Source organism: Symsagittifera roscoffensis, chromosome 2 (assembly GCF_963678635.1).
Source record: "Symsagittifera roscoffensis chromosome 2, txSymRosc1.1, whole genome shotgun sequence".
In the NCBI taxonomy this organism is placed as follows: Eukaryota; Metazoa; Xenacoelomorpha; order Acoela; family Convolutidae; genus Symsagittifera; species Symsagittifera roscoffensis.
In genome coordinates this window covers 51,303,191-51,321,688 of record NC_087063.1, presented here as the reverse complement: position 1 = coordinate 51,321,688, position 18,498 = coordinate 51,303,191, and the positions used below count along the sequence as shown (strand labels likewise).

The 18,498-nt window shown below is 47.4% G+C and overlaps 1 protein-coding gene across 1 annotated transcript in view; it reads right to left on the bottom strand.

The window, feature by feature from the left end:
- The window catches only part of LOC134839090 (beta-TrCP-like), a 79,010-nt gene extending 60,747 nt beyond the window's left edge, over positions 1–18,263 (bottom strand). Inside the window, exons 1-4 of the mRNA XM_063854516.1 lie at positions 18,254–18,263; positions 1,829–1,931; positions 713–938; positions 93–370 (exon numbers count right to left, since the gene is read on the bottom strand). Coding sequence (XP_063710586.1) covers positions 93–370; positions 713–938; positions 1,829–1,882 — 558 coding nt within the window. The 5' untranslated portion in view covers positions 1,883–1,931; positions 18,254–18,263. The remainder of the gene's footprint in view (positions 1–92; positions 371–712; positions 939–1,828; positions 1,932–18,253) is intronic.
- Between the last annotated feature and the right edge of the window lie 235 nt (positions 18,264–18,498).

Below are 18,498 nucleotides of genomic sequence, written 5' to 3'. Positions count from 1 at the left end.
ATTTTGTGCATTTTTTATATCTGAGTTTCTCCCTTTCAGGTTAAGTACATGTCATCCCTTCATTTGCAAGGACAAATAATGAATGATCTTACTCTGATATCTCTGATGATAGTAGGATAGAGTATTCTGTAATGATGGTGAGTCCGGCCACTGTCTGGAGAGTGCTTGAACAGTGCCGTCACCCATCTCCTCCTGTTCGCTAGTCCTCTCCATAGGGGGTGCATGCGCACATTGCGCTCGATTAGCTTCCGCCATAGCATCCCGTCTGCTATCACCCGCTGCCATTCCCGGCAGACGACTTCCGCTTTGGCCAGGGAATGAGAGTCAAGATATGCCAATATGTTTTCTGCAATTTGGTGCAAACCTCTTGCTGTCAACAAGCAATTTTTTAATGAAAAATGTGTACTCGAAAAGCAAAATGATCAAGGATAGCTAGCCGGGTGCTGTGTGAGTAGCAGAATAAGCTCCTAAAAACAATAGACAATTTTTATGTTCAAATTATGTTCGTTAGTTATAGCAAATTCGAAAAGATTTCTTGGAAAGATGAATGAAATCAAAAATCGAAAAATAATTGACTAATGAACTCTTCAACTTGCTGTAAGTGCATAACAATAGCAACTTCAAAAACTTAGCTAAGCCCGAAGACAAAGTTCCTTCTCATTTTCAGTGATCGGAACAATAAAGCATATCAATTTTCTAGTTGAAATATTACCTGGCAAGGCGGAAATAAAATCCCGTTGTAATAAAGGCTGAAGGTGCTGGTCTATTTGGCCATGTTGGATTTGATTCATGCATTGCAGTAGTGTTTGAACGAAGTCAACTTGCTGGTGATCGGACCACCCTTGAAAAGTCTGAACCAGAGAATCTCTCTGGTTCTCAAAAACATCATCTGTAGGTGCTCCTTTATGGTTAGGAACTGGTTTGCTCGTCTCCTTTTTCTAAAAATAAATGAATTATGGTTCAAAAAAATGCGTTACACGGTGACCGGCCTATTCTCATGAGTGTCCACTATTATGCCTATGTAAAAAATGCACTTGACTTGCTCGCTATTTCAAGATTTGTTTTTATCTCGATAGCAATGTTGACAGAGGTGAAGTCAAGGCTAGTAAAATTTAAAAAATGCAGGAGTAATTTAAAACACTGAGCAACTACAAAGAAAATTGAGTATAAAAATCAACTCTACGATATGGTGACTAGGCCTTTTTTTGGAAAGGAATAAATCCAGTTTGAAAAAAGTTCCTGGTCAGATTTGAGCCCACGACCTTTGCCGTCCATGGAGTATTTTTCACCTCCGGGTTAAGTGTCGGACACGCATGAAGTTGAATTCATTGAGAACCAACATACACGTGATTTATCCGAAAACAAGTTGTTAAACAAGTTCTTAATCCGAAAAAATCTATATTCCGGTTTGATAACGCTTGCTAAACGCAAGCGTAATGAGTAATCCGCCGAAAAATCAATGAGCCAAAAAATGAATTCTAATAACATAGACTAGTCGTTTGAATAAACATCTCATTGGTGACCGGCAAATAGGACGACAACCGTTTTTGATAAGACTTTAAGACAACGCGACACGCAATTCTCCACATTGTATTTCTGAGAAATATAAACCACTTTAACTCAAACTACTCATTTTACATGTAAAAACTTTTATTTTTCGTCTCAAAGTCTTGTCGTCCTAATGTCCTGTCGCTGGTATCAAATATCAGAGAGCATAGAAAATGTTTCAAACTCAGAATCTTTACCATCGGCCTGTTTTAAGCCTGAAAAATTGAATCGCATAAAACTGCTTAAGAATCTGAGTAACTGTTATTTTAATGATACGTACCTCAAAGTTGTTTGAAAGTGGCTTCAAATTGGTTTCGTATTCTATATTTGCCATAAAGTTATGTTGGAAAATTCAATTGATCACGATAAAGAACATTACATCTGAAATTTTCAGAATTATTATTTTTTAACCCAGACCACCATCAGACGAGAAACGGAGTTCTAAAAAATGCCACTACACATACATGGTCTTTAGCAGATGCATAGAGCTGCATCGCATTTTTTGAGAATGCTCAGGATAACTGAATAGAAGCCAATTTCCCACGAAACCAAAAAACACAGTTCCACCGCTCACAAGTTAAAATAAGAACAAAACAGCACGAGAACCAAGCCATGGAAAAATGAAATACTACAACCCAATCGTATGTCATTGTCCAGAAAATGTTATTTGTTCATCTGAAACAACCAAAAAGAGAAACCAAAAACAATGACGAAACGTAGACCTCAATCATCCAAATCATTTTTTCGTGACATTCGACCAGAATGTATCTACTACTACTACTACTACTACTACTCTTACTACTACTACTACTACGTGCCAGTCGGTCATATCTGGAAGTTTGACCTTGAGGGACACAAAAATACTGTAACATTCGTCTACTGCAGTCACACATGAGGCTTAAGAAAAATAGGCCCTATAACCATTGGCTCAAGAGTCAGGGACACTGTCTCTTGTGTTTTTCCACCTCAAATCAGTCGGAGCCAATTCGGTTCGCTTGTGACATGAGACTACGACCCGTTACCGCTTAAAGGCTACTACCAAAATATCCCCCCCCACTCTAGAAATAATAACGTCCCCATACTTAGGTCTCTAGATACCCAAAATACATGAACGCCGTTAAAAACCGGGTCGGAACAATCCGTTAAGTTACTGTTTATTAGACAGTGGAACTTTGATCCATTTCAGATGGATCAACCTAAAACTCGCCTTACCTCAACATAACAATTATAAAACACACTCTAGAAGTTTAAATTGGATCTCACATTGTAGCACGCTCAAGAATTGGGAGTAATTAAGTCGGTAAGCAACTCAAGAATTAAACAATGTAACTAAATGAGTTTAATGTTTGTCAGTTTCAACAACAGGAACAAGTTTGTACTCTAGAATGTAGTTTTATGTGAACCATTGGGACACTCAAGCTGTCCACCTTTCCACCGAAGGTTCACTCTGGTCCAGTTCGAATAGTTGACCAGTTGGATACTTGTCCAGTTCTCAGGAACACTCTGTCTTCTATTTCAAATAGGACAGCTCTACTCTAGATTATTATTGTCTCGGAAATTGCGAATAGAAATTTCCTACTGATTTATCTTGCAACTTTCCCGCGATTTTCACTCGATTGTTCTGACTTCTCTTTTTCTGTTTTCAGTTATCGCGAGAAAATCGTGCATGACAGGCTCCATTCGAATTTTTGAAAAATTAAATTTCACTCCAAAATCAAGTGTTTTTTGCTTCTCTCAAGGTCAAACTTCCAAATATGACCGACTGGCACATACTCCCCGGACTCAAGATCGATGTCCTCATCGCGTGCTGTTTCTGTCAGTGAATCCCCAGAAACCCGAGTGTCACTCAAGATACAGTGCCAGTGGTCATTTACAGAAATTTGCAGCAGACTTAAGCTTATCTACACCCCAAAATTCACGGCCATGTAAAATTTTCACCTTATCGCTAAACAGCAATCAAAATCTGCACACACCTGCACCCTTGAATTCTCGCTTTTCAAGCCAATTATTTAAAATTTCTTTTGTCCCATTCAATCAGGAAATTGTCATGCAGCATTTTGATTTATATAGTAAATATAGTATATTAATAGCAATATCTGATTCGTTAAAATTTCTTTTTCGTGAACCCAGGTTTCACCCGGATCCACACTCAAGCCCCTCTTCCCTCTCAAGACTCAAGATCCATTCGAACCATCCACTCATCTCGCACTCTTCGCCTTGGAGGTGCCGCACCCTGAAGTACTAGATACGGCAAACTGTCTCAACAGTTCTTCTTCATCATCGGAGCTAATCACGATCTCCTCCCAAGCCTTCAGCTGTTCATAGGATCGCATCCATTCTCTTTGCTCCTGCAACCTCTTTGCCTGGTTGGGTAGCGCCTTCACTCTAGATTCCCGGTTCAAACAAAAGGAGTTGTGCAGGCTCAAGCTCACGTTCTTCGCCAAGTCTTCCTCTAGTATTGATTCCCTCGCTTTGGTGTTGTCTCCAGACATTTTACCCACTCTCTTCCATCCTGTCGTGAACGCATTTCGATGGGTTAACAGGGGTCTCTTGAAAGCTTCCGGCACGATCTCGGCCTGGAACTGTCGATACTCCTTTTGATACTTTCTCATGTGATCTTTCGTTGTCATGTACAACCAAGACGTCAGTGTCGCTCGAAACCATGGAAAGTACCTCAAGCGGCTCCATACGTGCCTGACCTCCGTTGGTATAGCGAATACTTTGCACGCAGTCTCAAACAACTCGAGTCTCCTGCTGTAGTCTATCGCATGTATTGACTCAGCCGTTGGCTTCGTCGCTTAACAATACTTCGATATATTCTCTTCTATCCATCTCAGAGCCAGCATCGTACTCACTACTAAGAGCGTCACCTTCTGCCGGTGATCCGGTAATCCGATCGACCGAACTTCTTCCATATCCCACACCAGGCAAAGGTTCTTGTGATCTGGATACCACACCGTTTGTGCCAAACAGTGGCATGGGCATTCTCCGTGGGTGATCTCAATGCTCCTGAGGTTACGCTCCCCCGAGGCTTCCAAGAGAGGCTCAAGCTCCATCATTTTCTCATGCATGGTGTCATTCTCTTCCATGTTTGGAGCACCCCCCACAGGTTTTCCGATCACGTTTTGTCTGTCGTGATCGCTCGTGTTCTCACTTTCCAACTTCAAAAGTTCTTCTCCCCAGACTTCACTCAAGTCATCTCTCAACTCTCTCGACACTGTCCCTCTGATTTTCCTCAACAACTTATGCGAGTGATGCGATACCCGAGCCAACCTCACGCACTTGGGCACCTAGAAGGCCTTGTCTACCAGTATTCTCTGGCTGGATGCTTCCACCATCGCCATGTGCAGTGGATAGTGGCTTCCGCACAAATTGGCCATCATTGACCCTATCAGGGATTTTGCGTTCAATGGCAGGCCATAAGCTTCGCTCATGGGAAACCCCATTTCCGCCTCGAGACCAACCTTCCACCTCCGGATGTGTTTTTGAGTCACCTGCAACACCCCAGGCCATGATTCTACGCTCAACGCCGTCACTAAATGGCGTTCAGACTCTAGCCTCTCCAGTGACTGCAGACTACACATTCTCGAGAAGAATGCGAGAGCTGTCGCTATATTCACCTTAGTTCTCGCGTAACACTCCGCACTTATTTGCACTTCACTTTTCTCCCTTTCCGTGATGTCTTCAAACCAAGTGACCAGGTCTTCTTTTTGAAAGGACAGTATCCTGACAGATGACCGTCCATCGCAGGTGTGCTCTCCGTTCCCACACGTCGAATCCAGACAGCTATCCGGCTCCATCTTCTTTACTGACCCGAGCTTGTTCGTTTTTTCGCCTGACTCCTGCATCTGAGGTGAGATTAGCTTGTGCAACACCCTCAACTTTGCCAAATCTTCATCTTCCGTTGGTGCTAACCTCACTCGCTCGGTGGTTTCCTCGATCAGACTCGCGTGGGGATGTGGGCACCAGGAGGGTCTTAGTAGCTTCCATACCACTCCCAAGTTCGTGATTAACAAGCCATTTCCATCACCCATGTTCACTTCAATTCTCTTGTTCGAGCGCGGTATGCTCACCACCTCTGGTGTTTTCTCAAGAATCAGGCCCAGGCTCGGCCCCTCTTTCTCCACCGCGTCTATTTCCACTATTCTTTCTGTCCAAAACTTCAGTAGCTCCGCTACCTCGTGGTTCCTGTGAGCGCCTCCAGTTTCTGAGTCTAAGAAGGGGTTGTAGGCTATTCCCATCACTCCCGACACGTATTGGTATTCCCCCTTCTCGCTGAGTCTCGAGTACTGCTCTGACGAGGCCAGGTTACGGTGAACATCATGCTCTTCTTCGAACTTCTTATTATAAAACCTCCGTACCTCGTCTAGCTTTCTTTGGTTCTCTAGGGATAGTCTGGAACCATCTTCCTTTTCTATTCCTGTACTTTGATACACGTTCAAGATGATCGTTGAGACTCTTTTTTCCATGGTTTTACTTCCGCTTGCTCTCTGGTGGCATGCCAAGATGATGCTATCAGACATCATTGACATTTTCCATCCCACGAAACATGTGGCATCCTTTCTCCTAGTCAGGCTCAAGCCTGAATTGTCCCTGGCCACGTGTTGCATCAGTGCTTGATACACATCTAGCTTCTTGCTTCCCAACTTCAGCCTGTCATACGAGGTCAATGTCTCCAACTCTATTCCCACCAGATTCCAGGTGAACATTAATTGTCCTGCAGTTCTAACGAAGGGATTCGCCATCAATGGCGGTGCTGATGAGGGTGTCCTCATTGCCTCTTCAAAATGATCCTTCAACAAGTTCTGCCAGGACCTCTTCAGCTGATTCGCCATTTCTATCTTGTTAACCTCGGCCTTTTGCTGGGTGGCCCAATTGCGTCGCTTGCGAGCTACTCCACTGTCCAACTTCTTCAAGCAGTCCTCCATTTCCTTCAATGTCTCGAGGGCCACCCACCACGTCCGGGAGGTGTTTCTCGTCTTGTTCCTCTCCAGTGGATCACTCGTCACTTGCTTGCCCGTGGCCTGGTGTGCCTTCGAGATCCATTCTTTGCCGACATCCACTTCCCATGTCTGTCCGTTCGTTGAACCTCTCTTCACGTTTATCTTCTGAGGCTTGAAGTCTTCCTCCGATGTCGAACTGGTGGAAGCCTCTATTTCCCTCTCTACTTCGAGTGGTCTTCTGAGCTCCGAGCTGCTCTTGTATGCCGCCGTCTTGCATCGAGCCAAAACCATGGGCGCCGTCTCTCTCAAGTTTCCTTCCGAAACAGCATCCACTGAAGGACTACCCAATCCCTCCACTTCTCTCTTCCTCTTGCGAGTCTTCACATCTCTGCTTGAGGGTGTTGTGGCTATCATCACTGATTCGACCTCTCTGTCTACCTCCAATCCATCCAACTCTTGCCTCCCCCCTGCTCGAGCCTTAAGGATATTAGTACTTTTAATCATATTACTAGTCCCAACCTTATCCCTTTTTATATCATCAACTATTTTATCTACAGTTTTTTGTTTCAGAGTAGAGCTGTCCTCACATTTTTCTTCTCTAGTCTTCGATCGTGAATTCCTCAGCTCTACCACCTTGTTCAGCAGCTCTTTTTTCTCGCCTTTTCATCCAGGCCCGTTCCTATCAGAAGCGGTTCTCCAAACCTTACGACTGTGTCCCACAGTTCCTTCTTGAATTTGTCCAGCGTCGTCTCGCTGCCCACTTCTTGATTGAATTCTTTTAAGAACTCCTGCCAAGCATCGTCCTTCAGAGACCCCAGGAACATGTCCCTGTTCCCTTCGAAAGTGTTCTTTTCCCTTTCCTCCGAGCTCAAGAGAATCATCCCCATATTGGAGGTCTCGCTTGCCAATGGCAATTCCAGATTCTTCCGGGGGGACGGAGTCAGAGGTGGAGTGGCTGTATCTGTCCAATTCTCCTCGCTCAAGTCTTTCAACAGCTCTTGAGTGGTGAGCTCCTCCCCTGATGGTCCTGGTTCAGGCGTATTCCCCACTTCCATGTCCTCACCGGCTTCACTGAGAGTTTCATCCATACTCTCTTCTTCTGACTCATTTCTCCTTCTCTCGAGAATTCTTTTGAACCGGTCCTCCACGGGTCCACTCCTCTTGTCTCCAGGCGTGTCCACTGACAGTGGTGATGGTGTCGCAGGGTCCAATTTCTTGTATTCCGTCAAGGCTACGTGCAGCTGACCTGCTGCATCTAGTTCTTTTCCCTCCTGTCTCATTTCCACCTGTTCCAAGCCATAGGGTGCCCTGTACTTTCTTGTTGCAAATTTCATGTCGTCCACCAATGCGACGTGCCCCTCCATCATGATCATCCTGCCATCGTCCCATATTGGTAGCATGTTCTCTAGTCCCTCCTGCTCAAGAGCTCTCAAGACCTTTCGCACCTCATATCCGGGGGGCTGCGAACCTCTCATCTTTTTCGCTTGCGTCGTCCACGAATTTATCTTCGCCTCGCTAGTATGGAAGTAGACCGCCACCGTGTAGCCGATGAACAGGGGGTCCCAGCCATCAGTGAAATACTTCTGCATTTCCTCCGTCGTCATCCTCGCCATTATGGAGGGAACTACCAAGGGACTGTTCATTCCCAAGGTCATCCTCCTGACTATCGGGAACTCAGGCATGGCGGCTGGCAGGATTTCTTTCTCCATTATGGCCTCCAGCTCCCTCTTGACCAGTGCAAAACATTCCTTCCAAGCAAGAATCCTCAAGATCTCTCGTCCGTCTGCCGTCAATGGGTTCAAGTTCCAAAACTTGGGAAACGTCTCGATGGGGCCCTCTCGCTTGCCTCCCATTCTACATTGCATCTGCCCCCTGAAGTTGTACACTATCAGCTCGGCATCTTTCACTTTTCCAAAGAGTACCGTGTTGCTCATTTGCGCTCTAAGCACCTCCTGCTGACACCAATTGAGCGCCGTCCCATCCAGTATGCTGATAAGACTCAAGTGCGTCACAGAGTGACGATACGTTGTTACCAGGGGATCTGGGAATGCGTACGTCACTGCTGGACCATAAATGCAGGTCACCACCTCCTCTAGACCCCGGATTATCCCCATCGGGTCCGACCTCATTGCCAGGCATAGGTCCGTCAACAGAGGCATCCCTCCATTCATCTTCCTCCATTCTTCTCTCGAGGTTGGATTGTTATTTTCACCCGTCATGTGCCGATTCTGCATCATGAGGTATTACACTAACAACGTCTTCAACCCTGCGGCACACTTGTAGGAGTAGGTTTCGATGCTCGAGTGGACTTTCCCCATAGACAGAGGCTCTCCATATTCCATCAATCGATGAAACGACACCAATTCCCCATGGGTCAAGAGTAATAGTGCCAGATACCCGTCAACTCGAAGTGTCTCTACTCCTCGACTAAACATGTACGCTGGGCCCATGTTGAACAAGTATCTGGGGTAGACCAGATACAAAGCCAAGAGCAGGCTGATGGGCATGCCCAGTATCTCCTGCACGAAGGCTCCAAAGATAGTCGCCGTGGTGCCGAACATTCCTGCCATGAATTCATTCTCCCAGCAAGGACTCAAGAACTTGAGAATCTCATGATCCCTTCTAGTCCTCAGCTCACCCTTGGCGTGTTCTCTCCAGAACCCTCCAATCGTCACTTCATTGGCGGCCGAGACAAATCTAGCCACCGTCATGTCTCTTACTTCGGCCAGCTCCAGTTGTTTCTCCAGAAAACTCCAGACTTGTTTCACGAGGGGTGGTGCTTCCTCCCTCGTCTTATTCGTGGCGTTCTTCAGCCTTGGTGTCAAAAATGGCCACCAGCCATTCTCTTGCGTCAAGCGATATTTCATCGACTCTAATTGCTTCTCCGTCTCGGCCACATTTTTTCTCTCGTTACTCGGACCTCTAGACTTGCTGGTGGAATTCGTGATCTTCACCTCCATGCTCCGAAACCACAAGCTGGTCGTCAATTGGCTTGTCGCCGGGTGATTGTCCCCGATGACTGGGCTGAACTTAAGTTGCCTGGCAAAGTTCGATATCTCTAGCAAGAGCACCTCGTCTAATACGATCAGGATGTCGGCTGGTCCATAAAAGCCCCTCAGTGCATGAGATATGTCCGCCCATGCCGCTGCCAATTCTGAATTGCGAAGCCTCAGGTTCGATGGCTCCAATTCCCGATTGGGGGCTGCCATTAGAATCCGCCATTCGTTCCCCTCTGCTATTAGGATCAAGACCGCGTACACGAATTGTAGGGCGGGTGGCATATTCGCGTATCCAGGGGATGTGGTGAACACCACCTTCGTCTTGGATCCAAATCTCGAGACAACATTCTCTTGCACTTCATTCATCGCTGCAAACAACGCCTGAATGGCTTCCCATATCTTCCTCGAAGTCGGAATTTCATTGCCCTTCAGCTGCTCAAGAAGTCCCATCGCGTGCAGGTGATCATTCATTCCTGCAAACAATAGCAGCTCAGGCTCACAGGGCATCTCCGACTTTAGTGCCACCACCAGAGTTAACATCTGGTTTAATTCAGCTCCTGGCAAAGAGTATATCAGAGTCTCCGGCCAGAACAACTTAGGAGACGTCCCTTCGAAGTCTGATCCCGCCACAATGACTACTCTCGCAGCAGCTGGATCTGCTCTATCATAAACTGCCAAGGTTTTGGCCAGCTGGGTGCTCCCACAGGGCTTCCCGTACCTGGGATCTTCCGCCAATTTCAAGCCTTCATAAGCGGCATCTGGCAATTTCCTTCCCCCCGGATTGAGCAGCTTGTCTACCACCTTCAACTGTGCCGGGGTCGCCAACCTGATCCTGGCGATGCTCGTTCGGTGTTTGGGAGGTTCTGCTATGAGTCCAGGACTCCCCAGCAGCTTGAGAGGTCTGTAGTTAATGGGTCCCATGATCGCTTTTGTGGGAATTCCGGTCAGATCCGCGGTCTCCATCAATTTTGTTCTCGAGAAGTGCGCCTCATGAGCTTCAACCAGTCCACGCAATGATGTCTGTTCAAGTCTTCGTGCGACACTCGTTCAATACCCAGAGTCTCCGCCAATTCTCGCCTGCATTCCAAACCCTCTAGGTCCAGTCCTTTCACCTTCTCAGGATATCTCAAGCGAGCGGTCTCCATGGACCTCTTTTCCCGCTTGCTCTCTGCCACTACCACTGAGGATATCGCCGAGCCTGGAGGTGTTGATGTCGTCACCTCCTCAGACTCCATTGGCGTGGCACTCTGCAATCTGGCCTGGTTGCTCCTCGAGCTGTCTCTAGTGTCAACTCTCGGTCCCAAGCGACCAGACAAGGCCCTTGAGGCAAGGAATGATGGGTTCGGAGGTGGCCCTAATGTGAATTGGGCTGTCTCTAGCAGATCCGCCTCTAGCGTGTTTATGTGTTCTTGGAAGACGTCATTCAGCCACTCTGCTCCCCTTGGTCTATCGAAACGGATTCCATCATTGGAGGTGTCCTCAGGGAATCCCTTTTGCTCCATGCAGTCCGCCACGTCCAACAGTCTGACAGGGAGCACACTCTTCCGGTGGATCTCTCGGATCACCTTGTTTAGGTTCCGCACCTTCTCGTTCATCTCAAAGGCGTGCTGATCGAACATCATGTTGTAAGGGACAGTACATACCGTCAACAGGATGGGGTCCATCTGGATCCTCAGCTCCTCAAGAAGGCAGCTCCTCTTGTCGTGCAGCCTCGTTATTTTCCTCGCTTCTCCCCTTGATACATCGTTAGTCCCGATCATCAGGGTCACCGTGTACACTTTAGTCATCCCTAGCATCTCAAGCGTTGCCAACATCTGTGGCGTGGCAGCTCCAGCGAAACTCAAGATTCCTGTCTGCCAGTGCGATTGAATCCGGGTCAACACCCGCACCAGGCTGTCCCCTATGATTAGGTGAACCGCACCTTCTGGCACACGGGGTGGCGCAAGATACTCCACCCAGGCCGCATCATGAAAGCAGTCCCTCCTGGCTTTCTGTTCCGCACTCCAATTCAGCCGATTGTGCCTGTGGTACCTCTTCTCTGTGTTTTTCTTATAACTCGAGATCACGACGCTCCTGACCGGTTGTTCCCTCCAAGTTGGGGGAAGCTCCGGTCTTGCCGAACTTTCACGACTTTTCTGCCGCAACTTCTCGCCCAGCTCCTTCAGACGCGATGAGCCGCCGCTCACCTGACTGTCACTCGAGGTCGAGGTTGGGGTATATCCCGGCAGTACCACATCCATCAGTGGGCGTATGGGTTGCGTCTCTAGGCTACGCAAGGAGGACGTTGCTTCGTTAGGTATCCAGACTTCCAGCCCTTCACTCATGTGTTCTCGGGCCTCGCGGTCAAGGTTGAACCGTCCTCTTGCCCTGGGGGCTTCATCCACTTCCATGCGTGACTCTGGCCTCGAGCTGGTAACCACTCGCTCCTTTGGCCTGGCTCCCTTTTGTGCGTCAAGTTCGCGTTGTCGTTGTTCTATCCTCTCCAACTCCGACTTCAGTTGTTCACAATTCCCGGCATTCTCCCGCACCCTGAGCTCCTGCTGATGTTCAACCTTTAGCATCTCAAGCAACCTCAGAGTCTGATCTCGCTCGTTGACCGCCTGGTCCCTTTCCAGCTGAACCTTCTCCCGATCCAGCTTTGCCTGATCCCGATCAAGGTTCGCCTTGTTCCTTTCCTTCTGCATCTTCTCGAGCTCTTTCTTTAGAACGCCAAGATCCGGATGCGCCTCGGTCGTCTGTTGCGCTCGCGTCATCGATGGCACCTTATTCGAGCCCTGGCCTGTAGGTCTTGCTGTTGGCCTAGCTGGTAGTGGGAATTCCCCTGCGCCATATTCAGTGTTGTTACTCAGGCCAGGATTCCTTGCCAAGTCAAAGCCCCTCACTCCTCCATCCACATTCCAAGACAACCATCTGGTCTGTTCTTGGTTTGATATTCCCTCGGTGGTGTAGCCGATCATCAAGACAGCCTCCGTCGCAGACTCCCTGCATTCACCCTGGTCCTCCAACTGGAGGATGGCATTCAGCATTACCGCCATTCTCTCGTCTATCTGGGTATAATCCAGGTCCCTCAGGCGTCTGTACAGCTCATCAAGAGTAGGCTTCTTCAGCGCCGCGGGCATGGATTTCCAGAATCTGTCTGCCATTCTTTGTGACTTCGGGATGTATACAGGTATGTATTAACCAGCTCAAGAATTACCTTCCCGACGTATGTATTCACCAGCTCAAGAATTACCTAACCGATTCAAGTATTACCCAACTCAAGAATTCTCTAGAAATGTTCCCTTGCAAATACTTGCTGTAGGTGCCGATTATCGCGAGTTCAATCAAGATTTCTCTTTCTGTTTCTCGCTTGAGTATAGTTGGATTTTCAACTTTGTTTTTCAAACTTGATCTGAAAACAGAAACCATATTAAAACTTAACATGTCGTGTTCCTAACCTAGAGACCCCCCTTTTTTACCAGTATAGTTAAAATTTTATCATTCTCATTTCACTAAAAGCAATTCAATTGGAATTTCCTTAAAAGCATGCAGATTCATTTTATGTTTCAGCACCGTTAATTCTTCTAAAATTCAATTATCATGCCAATCGCGTCTTAAGATCCCTTTACCTGTGCCGCACCCCAGTACCTAACTCAAGACTCCCCCCTCACGCCCAACTCGAGACCCCCGTGTCCCCAATTCAGGCGATGCTCAAGTAGTATTTCTTGTGCAGATACACCATTACTTCAGTTTCCGCGAAGACTACGTGTAGGATAGCGTACAACTCCCTTGAGCTCAGTTTGCCCCTGTTTGGGTCATACACCGGCATCGAGACCTCCGTTATTCCTCTTTCAATCATAAAGTCTCGTAGTCTTGTTAGTGCCAACATCACGTGTTCGGGATTGATTGTGTTCCTGTCATTGACCCTCGTCACTAGGAAGCACAGATATTTGCCCGGGACTTGTGCTACTGATGGTGGAAGCGCTGCCATCCCTCCCAGTCCTGGTCTCTGTCTGAACAGAAACTCCACGTTCTGGTACTCTCTTTTGAAGTCAGCTTCCAATCTTGATTTGAAACTCATGTCCGCCGTGATGCAGATCGCACTAGTCCTGTTTGACAGGATGAAGTCGCTATCCGTTATCATGATGTTTTCTGAGTACTCGGTGGGTATTTCAAATTTCGTTTTGAAATTCCGACCTATGTTAGGCTCTGGCTCTTCTTCTTCCAGTTCCAATTCGCTTGTTTCTCTCACTTCCTTGAGCTTCTTTATCATCAAATTTTTGGTGTGGGTAAGTCCTACCCCCACTCCCCGGACAAAAATATTTATCGACGTCCCCGTCGATGTTGTCGGGTCTGAATTGTCCTGAGGAATGTCCAGTGGCCTGTCTGTTGCCGTCCATCCAAAAAGAGGGTCCTCTGCCTTCATGTAATTTGCCGCTGATACATCGACTTGTTGAATGCTTTGTCCTTCGCGGCTCTCGTCTTTGACGTCGCGCATCCACTCTAGTATCCTCAAGTTCGTGTTCTCCCTCCTCTCTATCTCACTCTGTTCGAGACCCGTCTCCAGTTCTGGCGTCGAGTAGTCTTCCTGCGGATAGTGTCCACCATCGTCAATGACCTGCCATTCCTCTTCGGCTTCCAGTTCGCCTGCACTCAGTAGTTCCTCGCCCAATTCGTCTGGCTGTATCTTATCGATTAAGAAGTCATCCCCGTACCTGTTGTACCTCATGCCGGTGCGTTTACGATTGCCAGTCCTGGTTTCCGGCGGTATTGGTCGATCTGGCTCCATCCACTTCGGCACCTCATCTTGCTCCGGGTCGTTCCAGTCTTCTTCTACAAATGATCCTGCATCAGACTCCCCTCCTATCTTTTCATTGTCGTCCAAACTCAAGTTCTCATTACCATCATTTTTCTCTCTGGTGCCTTTTTCATTCACTTCACACGCTGGCTCTACCACCAGATACTCAAGACCCTCCATGTCCTTCGGTATGCACCAATCCTCTGGGGACGGGACGTGAGGCTTCAGATTTTCATAATGTGCCGCTCGCCCAGTACTCAAGCGATAGAACCGTCCTTGTTGATGAACTTCCGTTATCATGAATGGTCCCCTCCACTTCTTGAGTAGTTTCTTTGTTCCCTTGGGCGGTATGACATTTTGGAAGACCCACACGTATTGGCCCACTTCATATGGCTTCGCTCGTAATATTTTTTCGTCATATTTTCTGCGTTGCCTCATTTGCGCTTGCGCCGTGTTCCTCCTGCATAGCTCGTTTAACTCCTGTTGTCTCCTGATCGCTTCTTTCACGTATGCCTGAGGCGACGTCCTTTTCCCTTCGTATTCCGGGTAAAAGAATGTCAGAGGCATTGCTCTCTCCCTGCCCGTCAACATCATGAAGGGACTGATGCCCGTCGTTGAGTGCTGTGTACTGTTGTAGGCCCCTACTACCTGTGGCAGGTATTTATCCCAGTCCGTCATGTATCTTGAGCAGTACACCCTCAACATGTTGACCAGTGTCCTGTTCTGTCTCTCTACCAACCCGTTGGTCTGTGGATGGTAGGTTGTCGAGTGTGCTTGAGCAATGTGCGATCTCTTCATCAATTCTTTTGTCAAGTCCCCCACAAAAGCTTTGCCGTTATCTGACTGGAAAGTCATTGGACAACCATACCGCGATATCCAATGCGTTATCAGATGATCACATGTCTCCTCGGCCGAGGCTGTCTGGCACGGAACCGCTTCCGCCAACTTTGTGAATTGATCTATTATAACCAGTATCTGGTTATATCCCGACTCCGTCATGCAGATTTTTTGATGGTCTATTTGCAGCACTTCATTGAACTCCGAGCTCTCGACAGACTTGAGGGGAAACTTCATCTTCCTTGGGTCTTTTACCTGGAGGCATGCCAGGCAGGCATTCACCCATCTCTCGCAAGCCTTTCTCATTCCTGGCCAATCAAACCTGTGAAGTATCCTTTGTTGTACTTTATCTATCCCCTGGTGTCCCATCTGGTCGTGCGATCTGAAAAGCACCTCCGTTTGATATAATTGCGGTAGTATGATGAGGTTGTGTCTGTGTAATATCTTCTCCTCATCTTTCCTTCTGCATGCTACCACCCCATCAGCTGTGTGGTGGAGTAAGTCTTTCTTTTCTTTGTAGAACTGGCTCAAGATCTTGTAGCTGTCTTCCTCGAGTTCCCCCTTCTCCTTGACCCCCGACTGGATCCATTTGGAGAGGTTACTTGTCATTTTGTCATTCTTTTGGGCTCTTATTAGGTCTGACAGCCTGTATCTCGCCTTGACATGCTCCTTTAGCGCCATGATCTGTCCATTCATCTCACCAGGTTTGTGGATGTCGTCGCTCAGCTTCACGCATATCATCCTTTTCACGATTTTCATATCATCTTCTGGCACCAGATTCGTTCTGATGTTTGAGTTGCATGATAGTTCCCTGAATGGCTTCCTTGCAACCGCAATTTTCTCAAGTTCCTCACCACCTCGCATCTCCTGTATGTCCATATTGTATGTTCCTGAAGATGGATCCGTCTGTAACTCCCTGTCGTGGTGCCTTGTCTTCTCTTCCGCCAATATCATGCACAGACTGTCTTGGTTTTCGCTGCTCTCATCCGAGTCTTCATCCCATCCTTCAAGCTCCCCGGACAATTTTCCTTCTCCGGTTTCTTCTTCCGCGAACCTGGAACACTCCCCGGACTCTTGACCTAGTCCCGGGTGTTCTGTATTTTCTTTGAACGTCACTTTCTTTTTCCTAACCTTGGTCTGCTCCAGAATGTTTTCGGGGATTTTGTCAACTAGTGACCGCACGACATCTTTGCTGTCAGTGACGCTTCCTCTTGAGGAGTCAATATCGTTCACTGTCTCTTTTCTCCGAAGTATAGTGACTTCCGGCTCCTCTTGACCCTTCTCTTGGGTCACGGGCTTATCATCTGATAGTTTCTCGAGCAACCTCATTAAGTCATCATCTATCTGTGCAGTTCCTGCTTCTACCTGGTTAAGATCATAGCCTTTTGCCTTGAGCGTCTCCTACACGATCTTCGACTTGAGTATTATCTCTATCGGAATCCTTTTGCTCTTCTTCATGATGGTCTTCTCTGGAGGTTCTTTAGGTAATTCAGGATGATCTTCTATCGGTTTGCCTGACTTGTCCAGCCATCTCGTGAGTGGAAGACTGTCGTACGTTCCCTTGTCCATGAAGGAAAAGCCATCTTTGATTTCAGGTCTGTCTGCCTCTCTTTGCTCTTGTCTCTCATAGAACTCCGTCTTCTTACTCAAGCTGTCGGCATTCTGATGTTTATCTCGTGTTCTATGCTCAATTATCGTGTTGTATCCATCTAGGCGAACTATCCACCTCCCAATGTAACTTTGGTCCATTGAGTACGTTTTCAGCCAGCTCAGTGCTCGGTTATCTACTCGCAACTTGAATGGCTCACTTCCCAGGTATGCCCTGTATTTCTCGACAAAGGTAACCACCGCAAACATCTCTGCTTTCGGTGCTCCGTACTTCATTTCCGTGTCACTCAGGACTTTGCTCCCGTACGCTATTGGTCTCAAGACTGTCTTCCCATTCCATTCTTGTTCTTGGTGGAGAATCCCCGAAATCGCGACTACCGACGCATCCGTGTCCAGCACGTACATCCCTCTCTGTACTGGTGCCTCACATAGCTCTTTCTTTATTCTCTGGAATGACTCTTCTGCTGCGTTGTTCCACGTGAACTTCTTGCCCTTGTGTCTCATTAATTGTTGCATCGGGTATACCTTGTCCGCGTAGCCTTTGATGAACTCTCTATAATAGTTAGCGAAACCCAGGAAGCTCATCAACTGGTGCTCTGTCTTCGGTGATTTCCAGGTTAGGACTGCTTCCACGGCGTCCGTATCAGGTCTGATGCCGTGCTTGTCTACCATCCTGCCCAAGTATTTTATTGAGTCCTTGAGTATCTCGCACTTCGATGGTTTACACTTTAGCCCCGACCTTTTCATGCATGCAAACACTTCGTCAAGTCTCTCAATGTAGTCCTCCAGTGTTGGCGTCGCTATTACCACGTCATCCACTTAGCACATTACCAGATTGCCATACTTCTTCGTCACGCCTATCAGCGTGTGTGCCATCAACCGCTGAAACGTGGCTGTGGCATTGCAAAGCCCAAACGGCATCCGTTTCCATTGAAACAGACCCAACTCGCAGGCAAACCCTGTCTTGTCCCTGTCCTGCTTCCTTAGTGGTACCTGCCAAAAGGCCGAGCCTAAATCAAGAGTCGTAAAAAATTTTGCATCACCTAACTTCGAGAGGCTCTCATCAATTCTAGGTATGGGATAGGCATCCTTCACCGTGACGGAGTTCAGGTATCGAAAGTCGCAACAAAACCTCAACTGGTCGCCTTTCTTTTTGGCCATCACTACTCCACGCGCCCACGGTGACTTGGATGGTTCTATCATGTCATACTCTAGTAACGTCTCGATTTCTTTTCTACACGCGTCCGATTTGTGTGGGGTCATGCGCCTCGCCCCCTCCCTGTGTGGTACCGCGTTTTCCTCAAGTTCTATTTCATGCTCAACAAAATTACAACACCCGATATCCGCCTTATGCCTCGAAAAAACTTCCTCGTTCCGCTCTGGTACGTCCTTGATGGCTTCGAGCTGTTCATCTTTCAGTTTACCCCTCAAATGTTCAATCTCCGGCAGAACCGGTTTATCAGTTTGCATTTCATCTAGTGTAGGTCGCTCTGGAAAGTTCGAACAGCTCGACAGCCCATCGTCCGTTTCTGACTTAAGTGATTTAATAAGAGCTGAAAAATCTTTTATTTTCTGCAATCGTCTCAAGATACAAATTTTGTCCCTGTGATTGGGACAATCAACAACTTCATTTTGTTTTGAGTTCTCAATCGTTTCATATCGAGTTTTAACCGGTAAAGCATATCCCAGTTTCCTCCCTCTCTGTATCGTAATCGGTATATCAAGGGTATTCAACAAGACACTGACGCAGAGGCCGCTCTTCGTTATCGAGAATGATCTTCCTAAA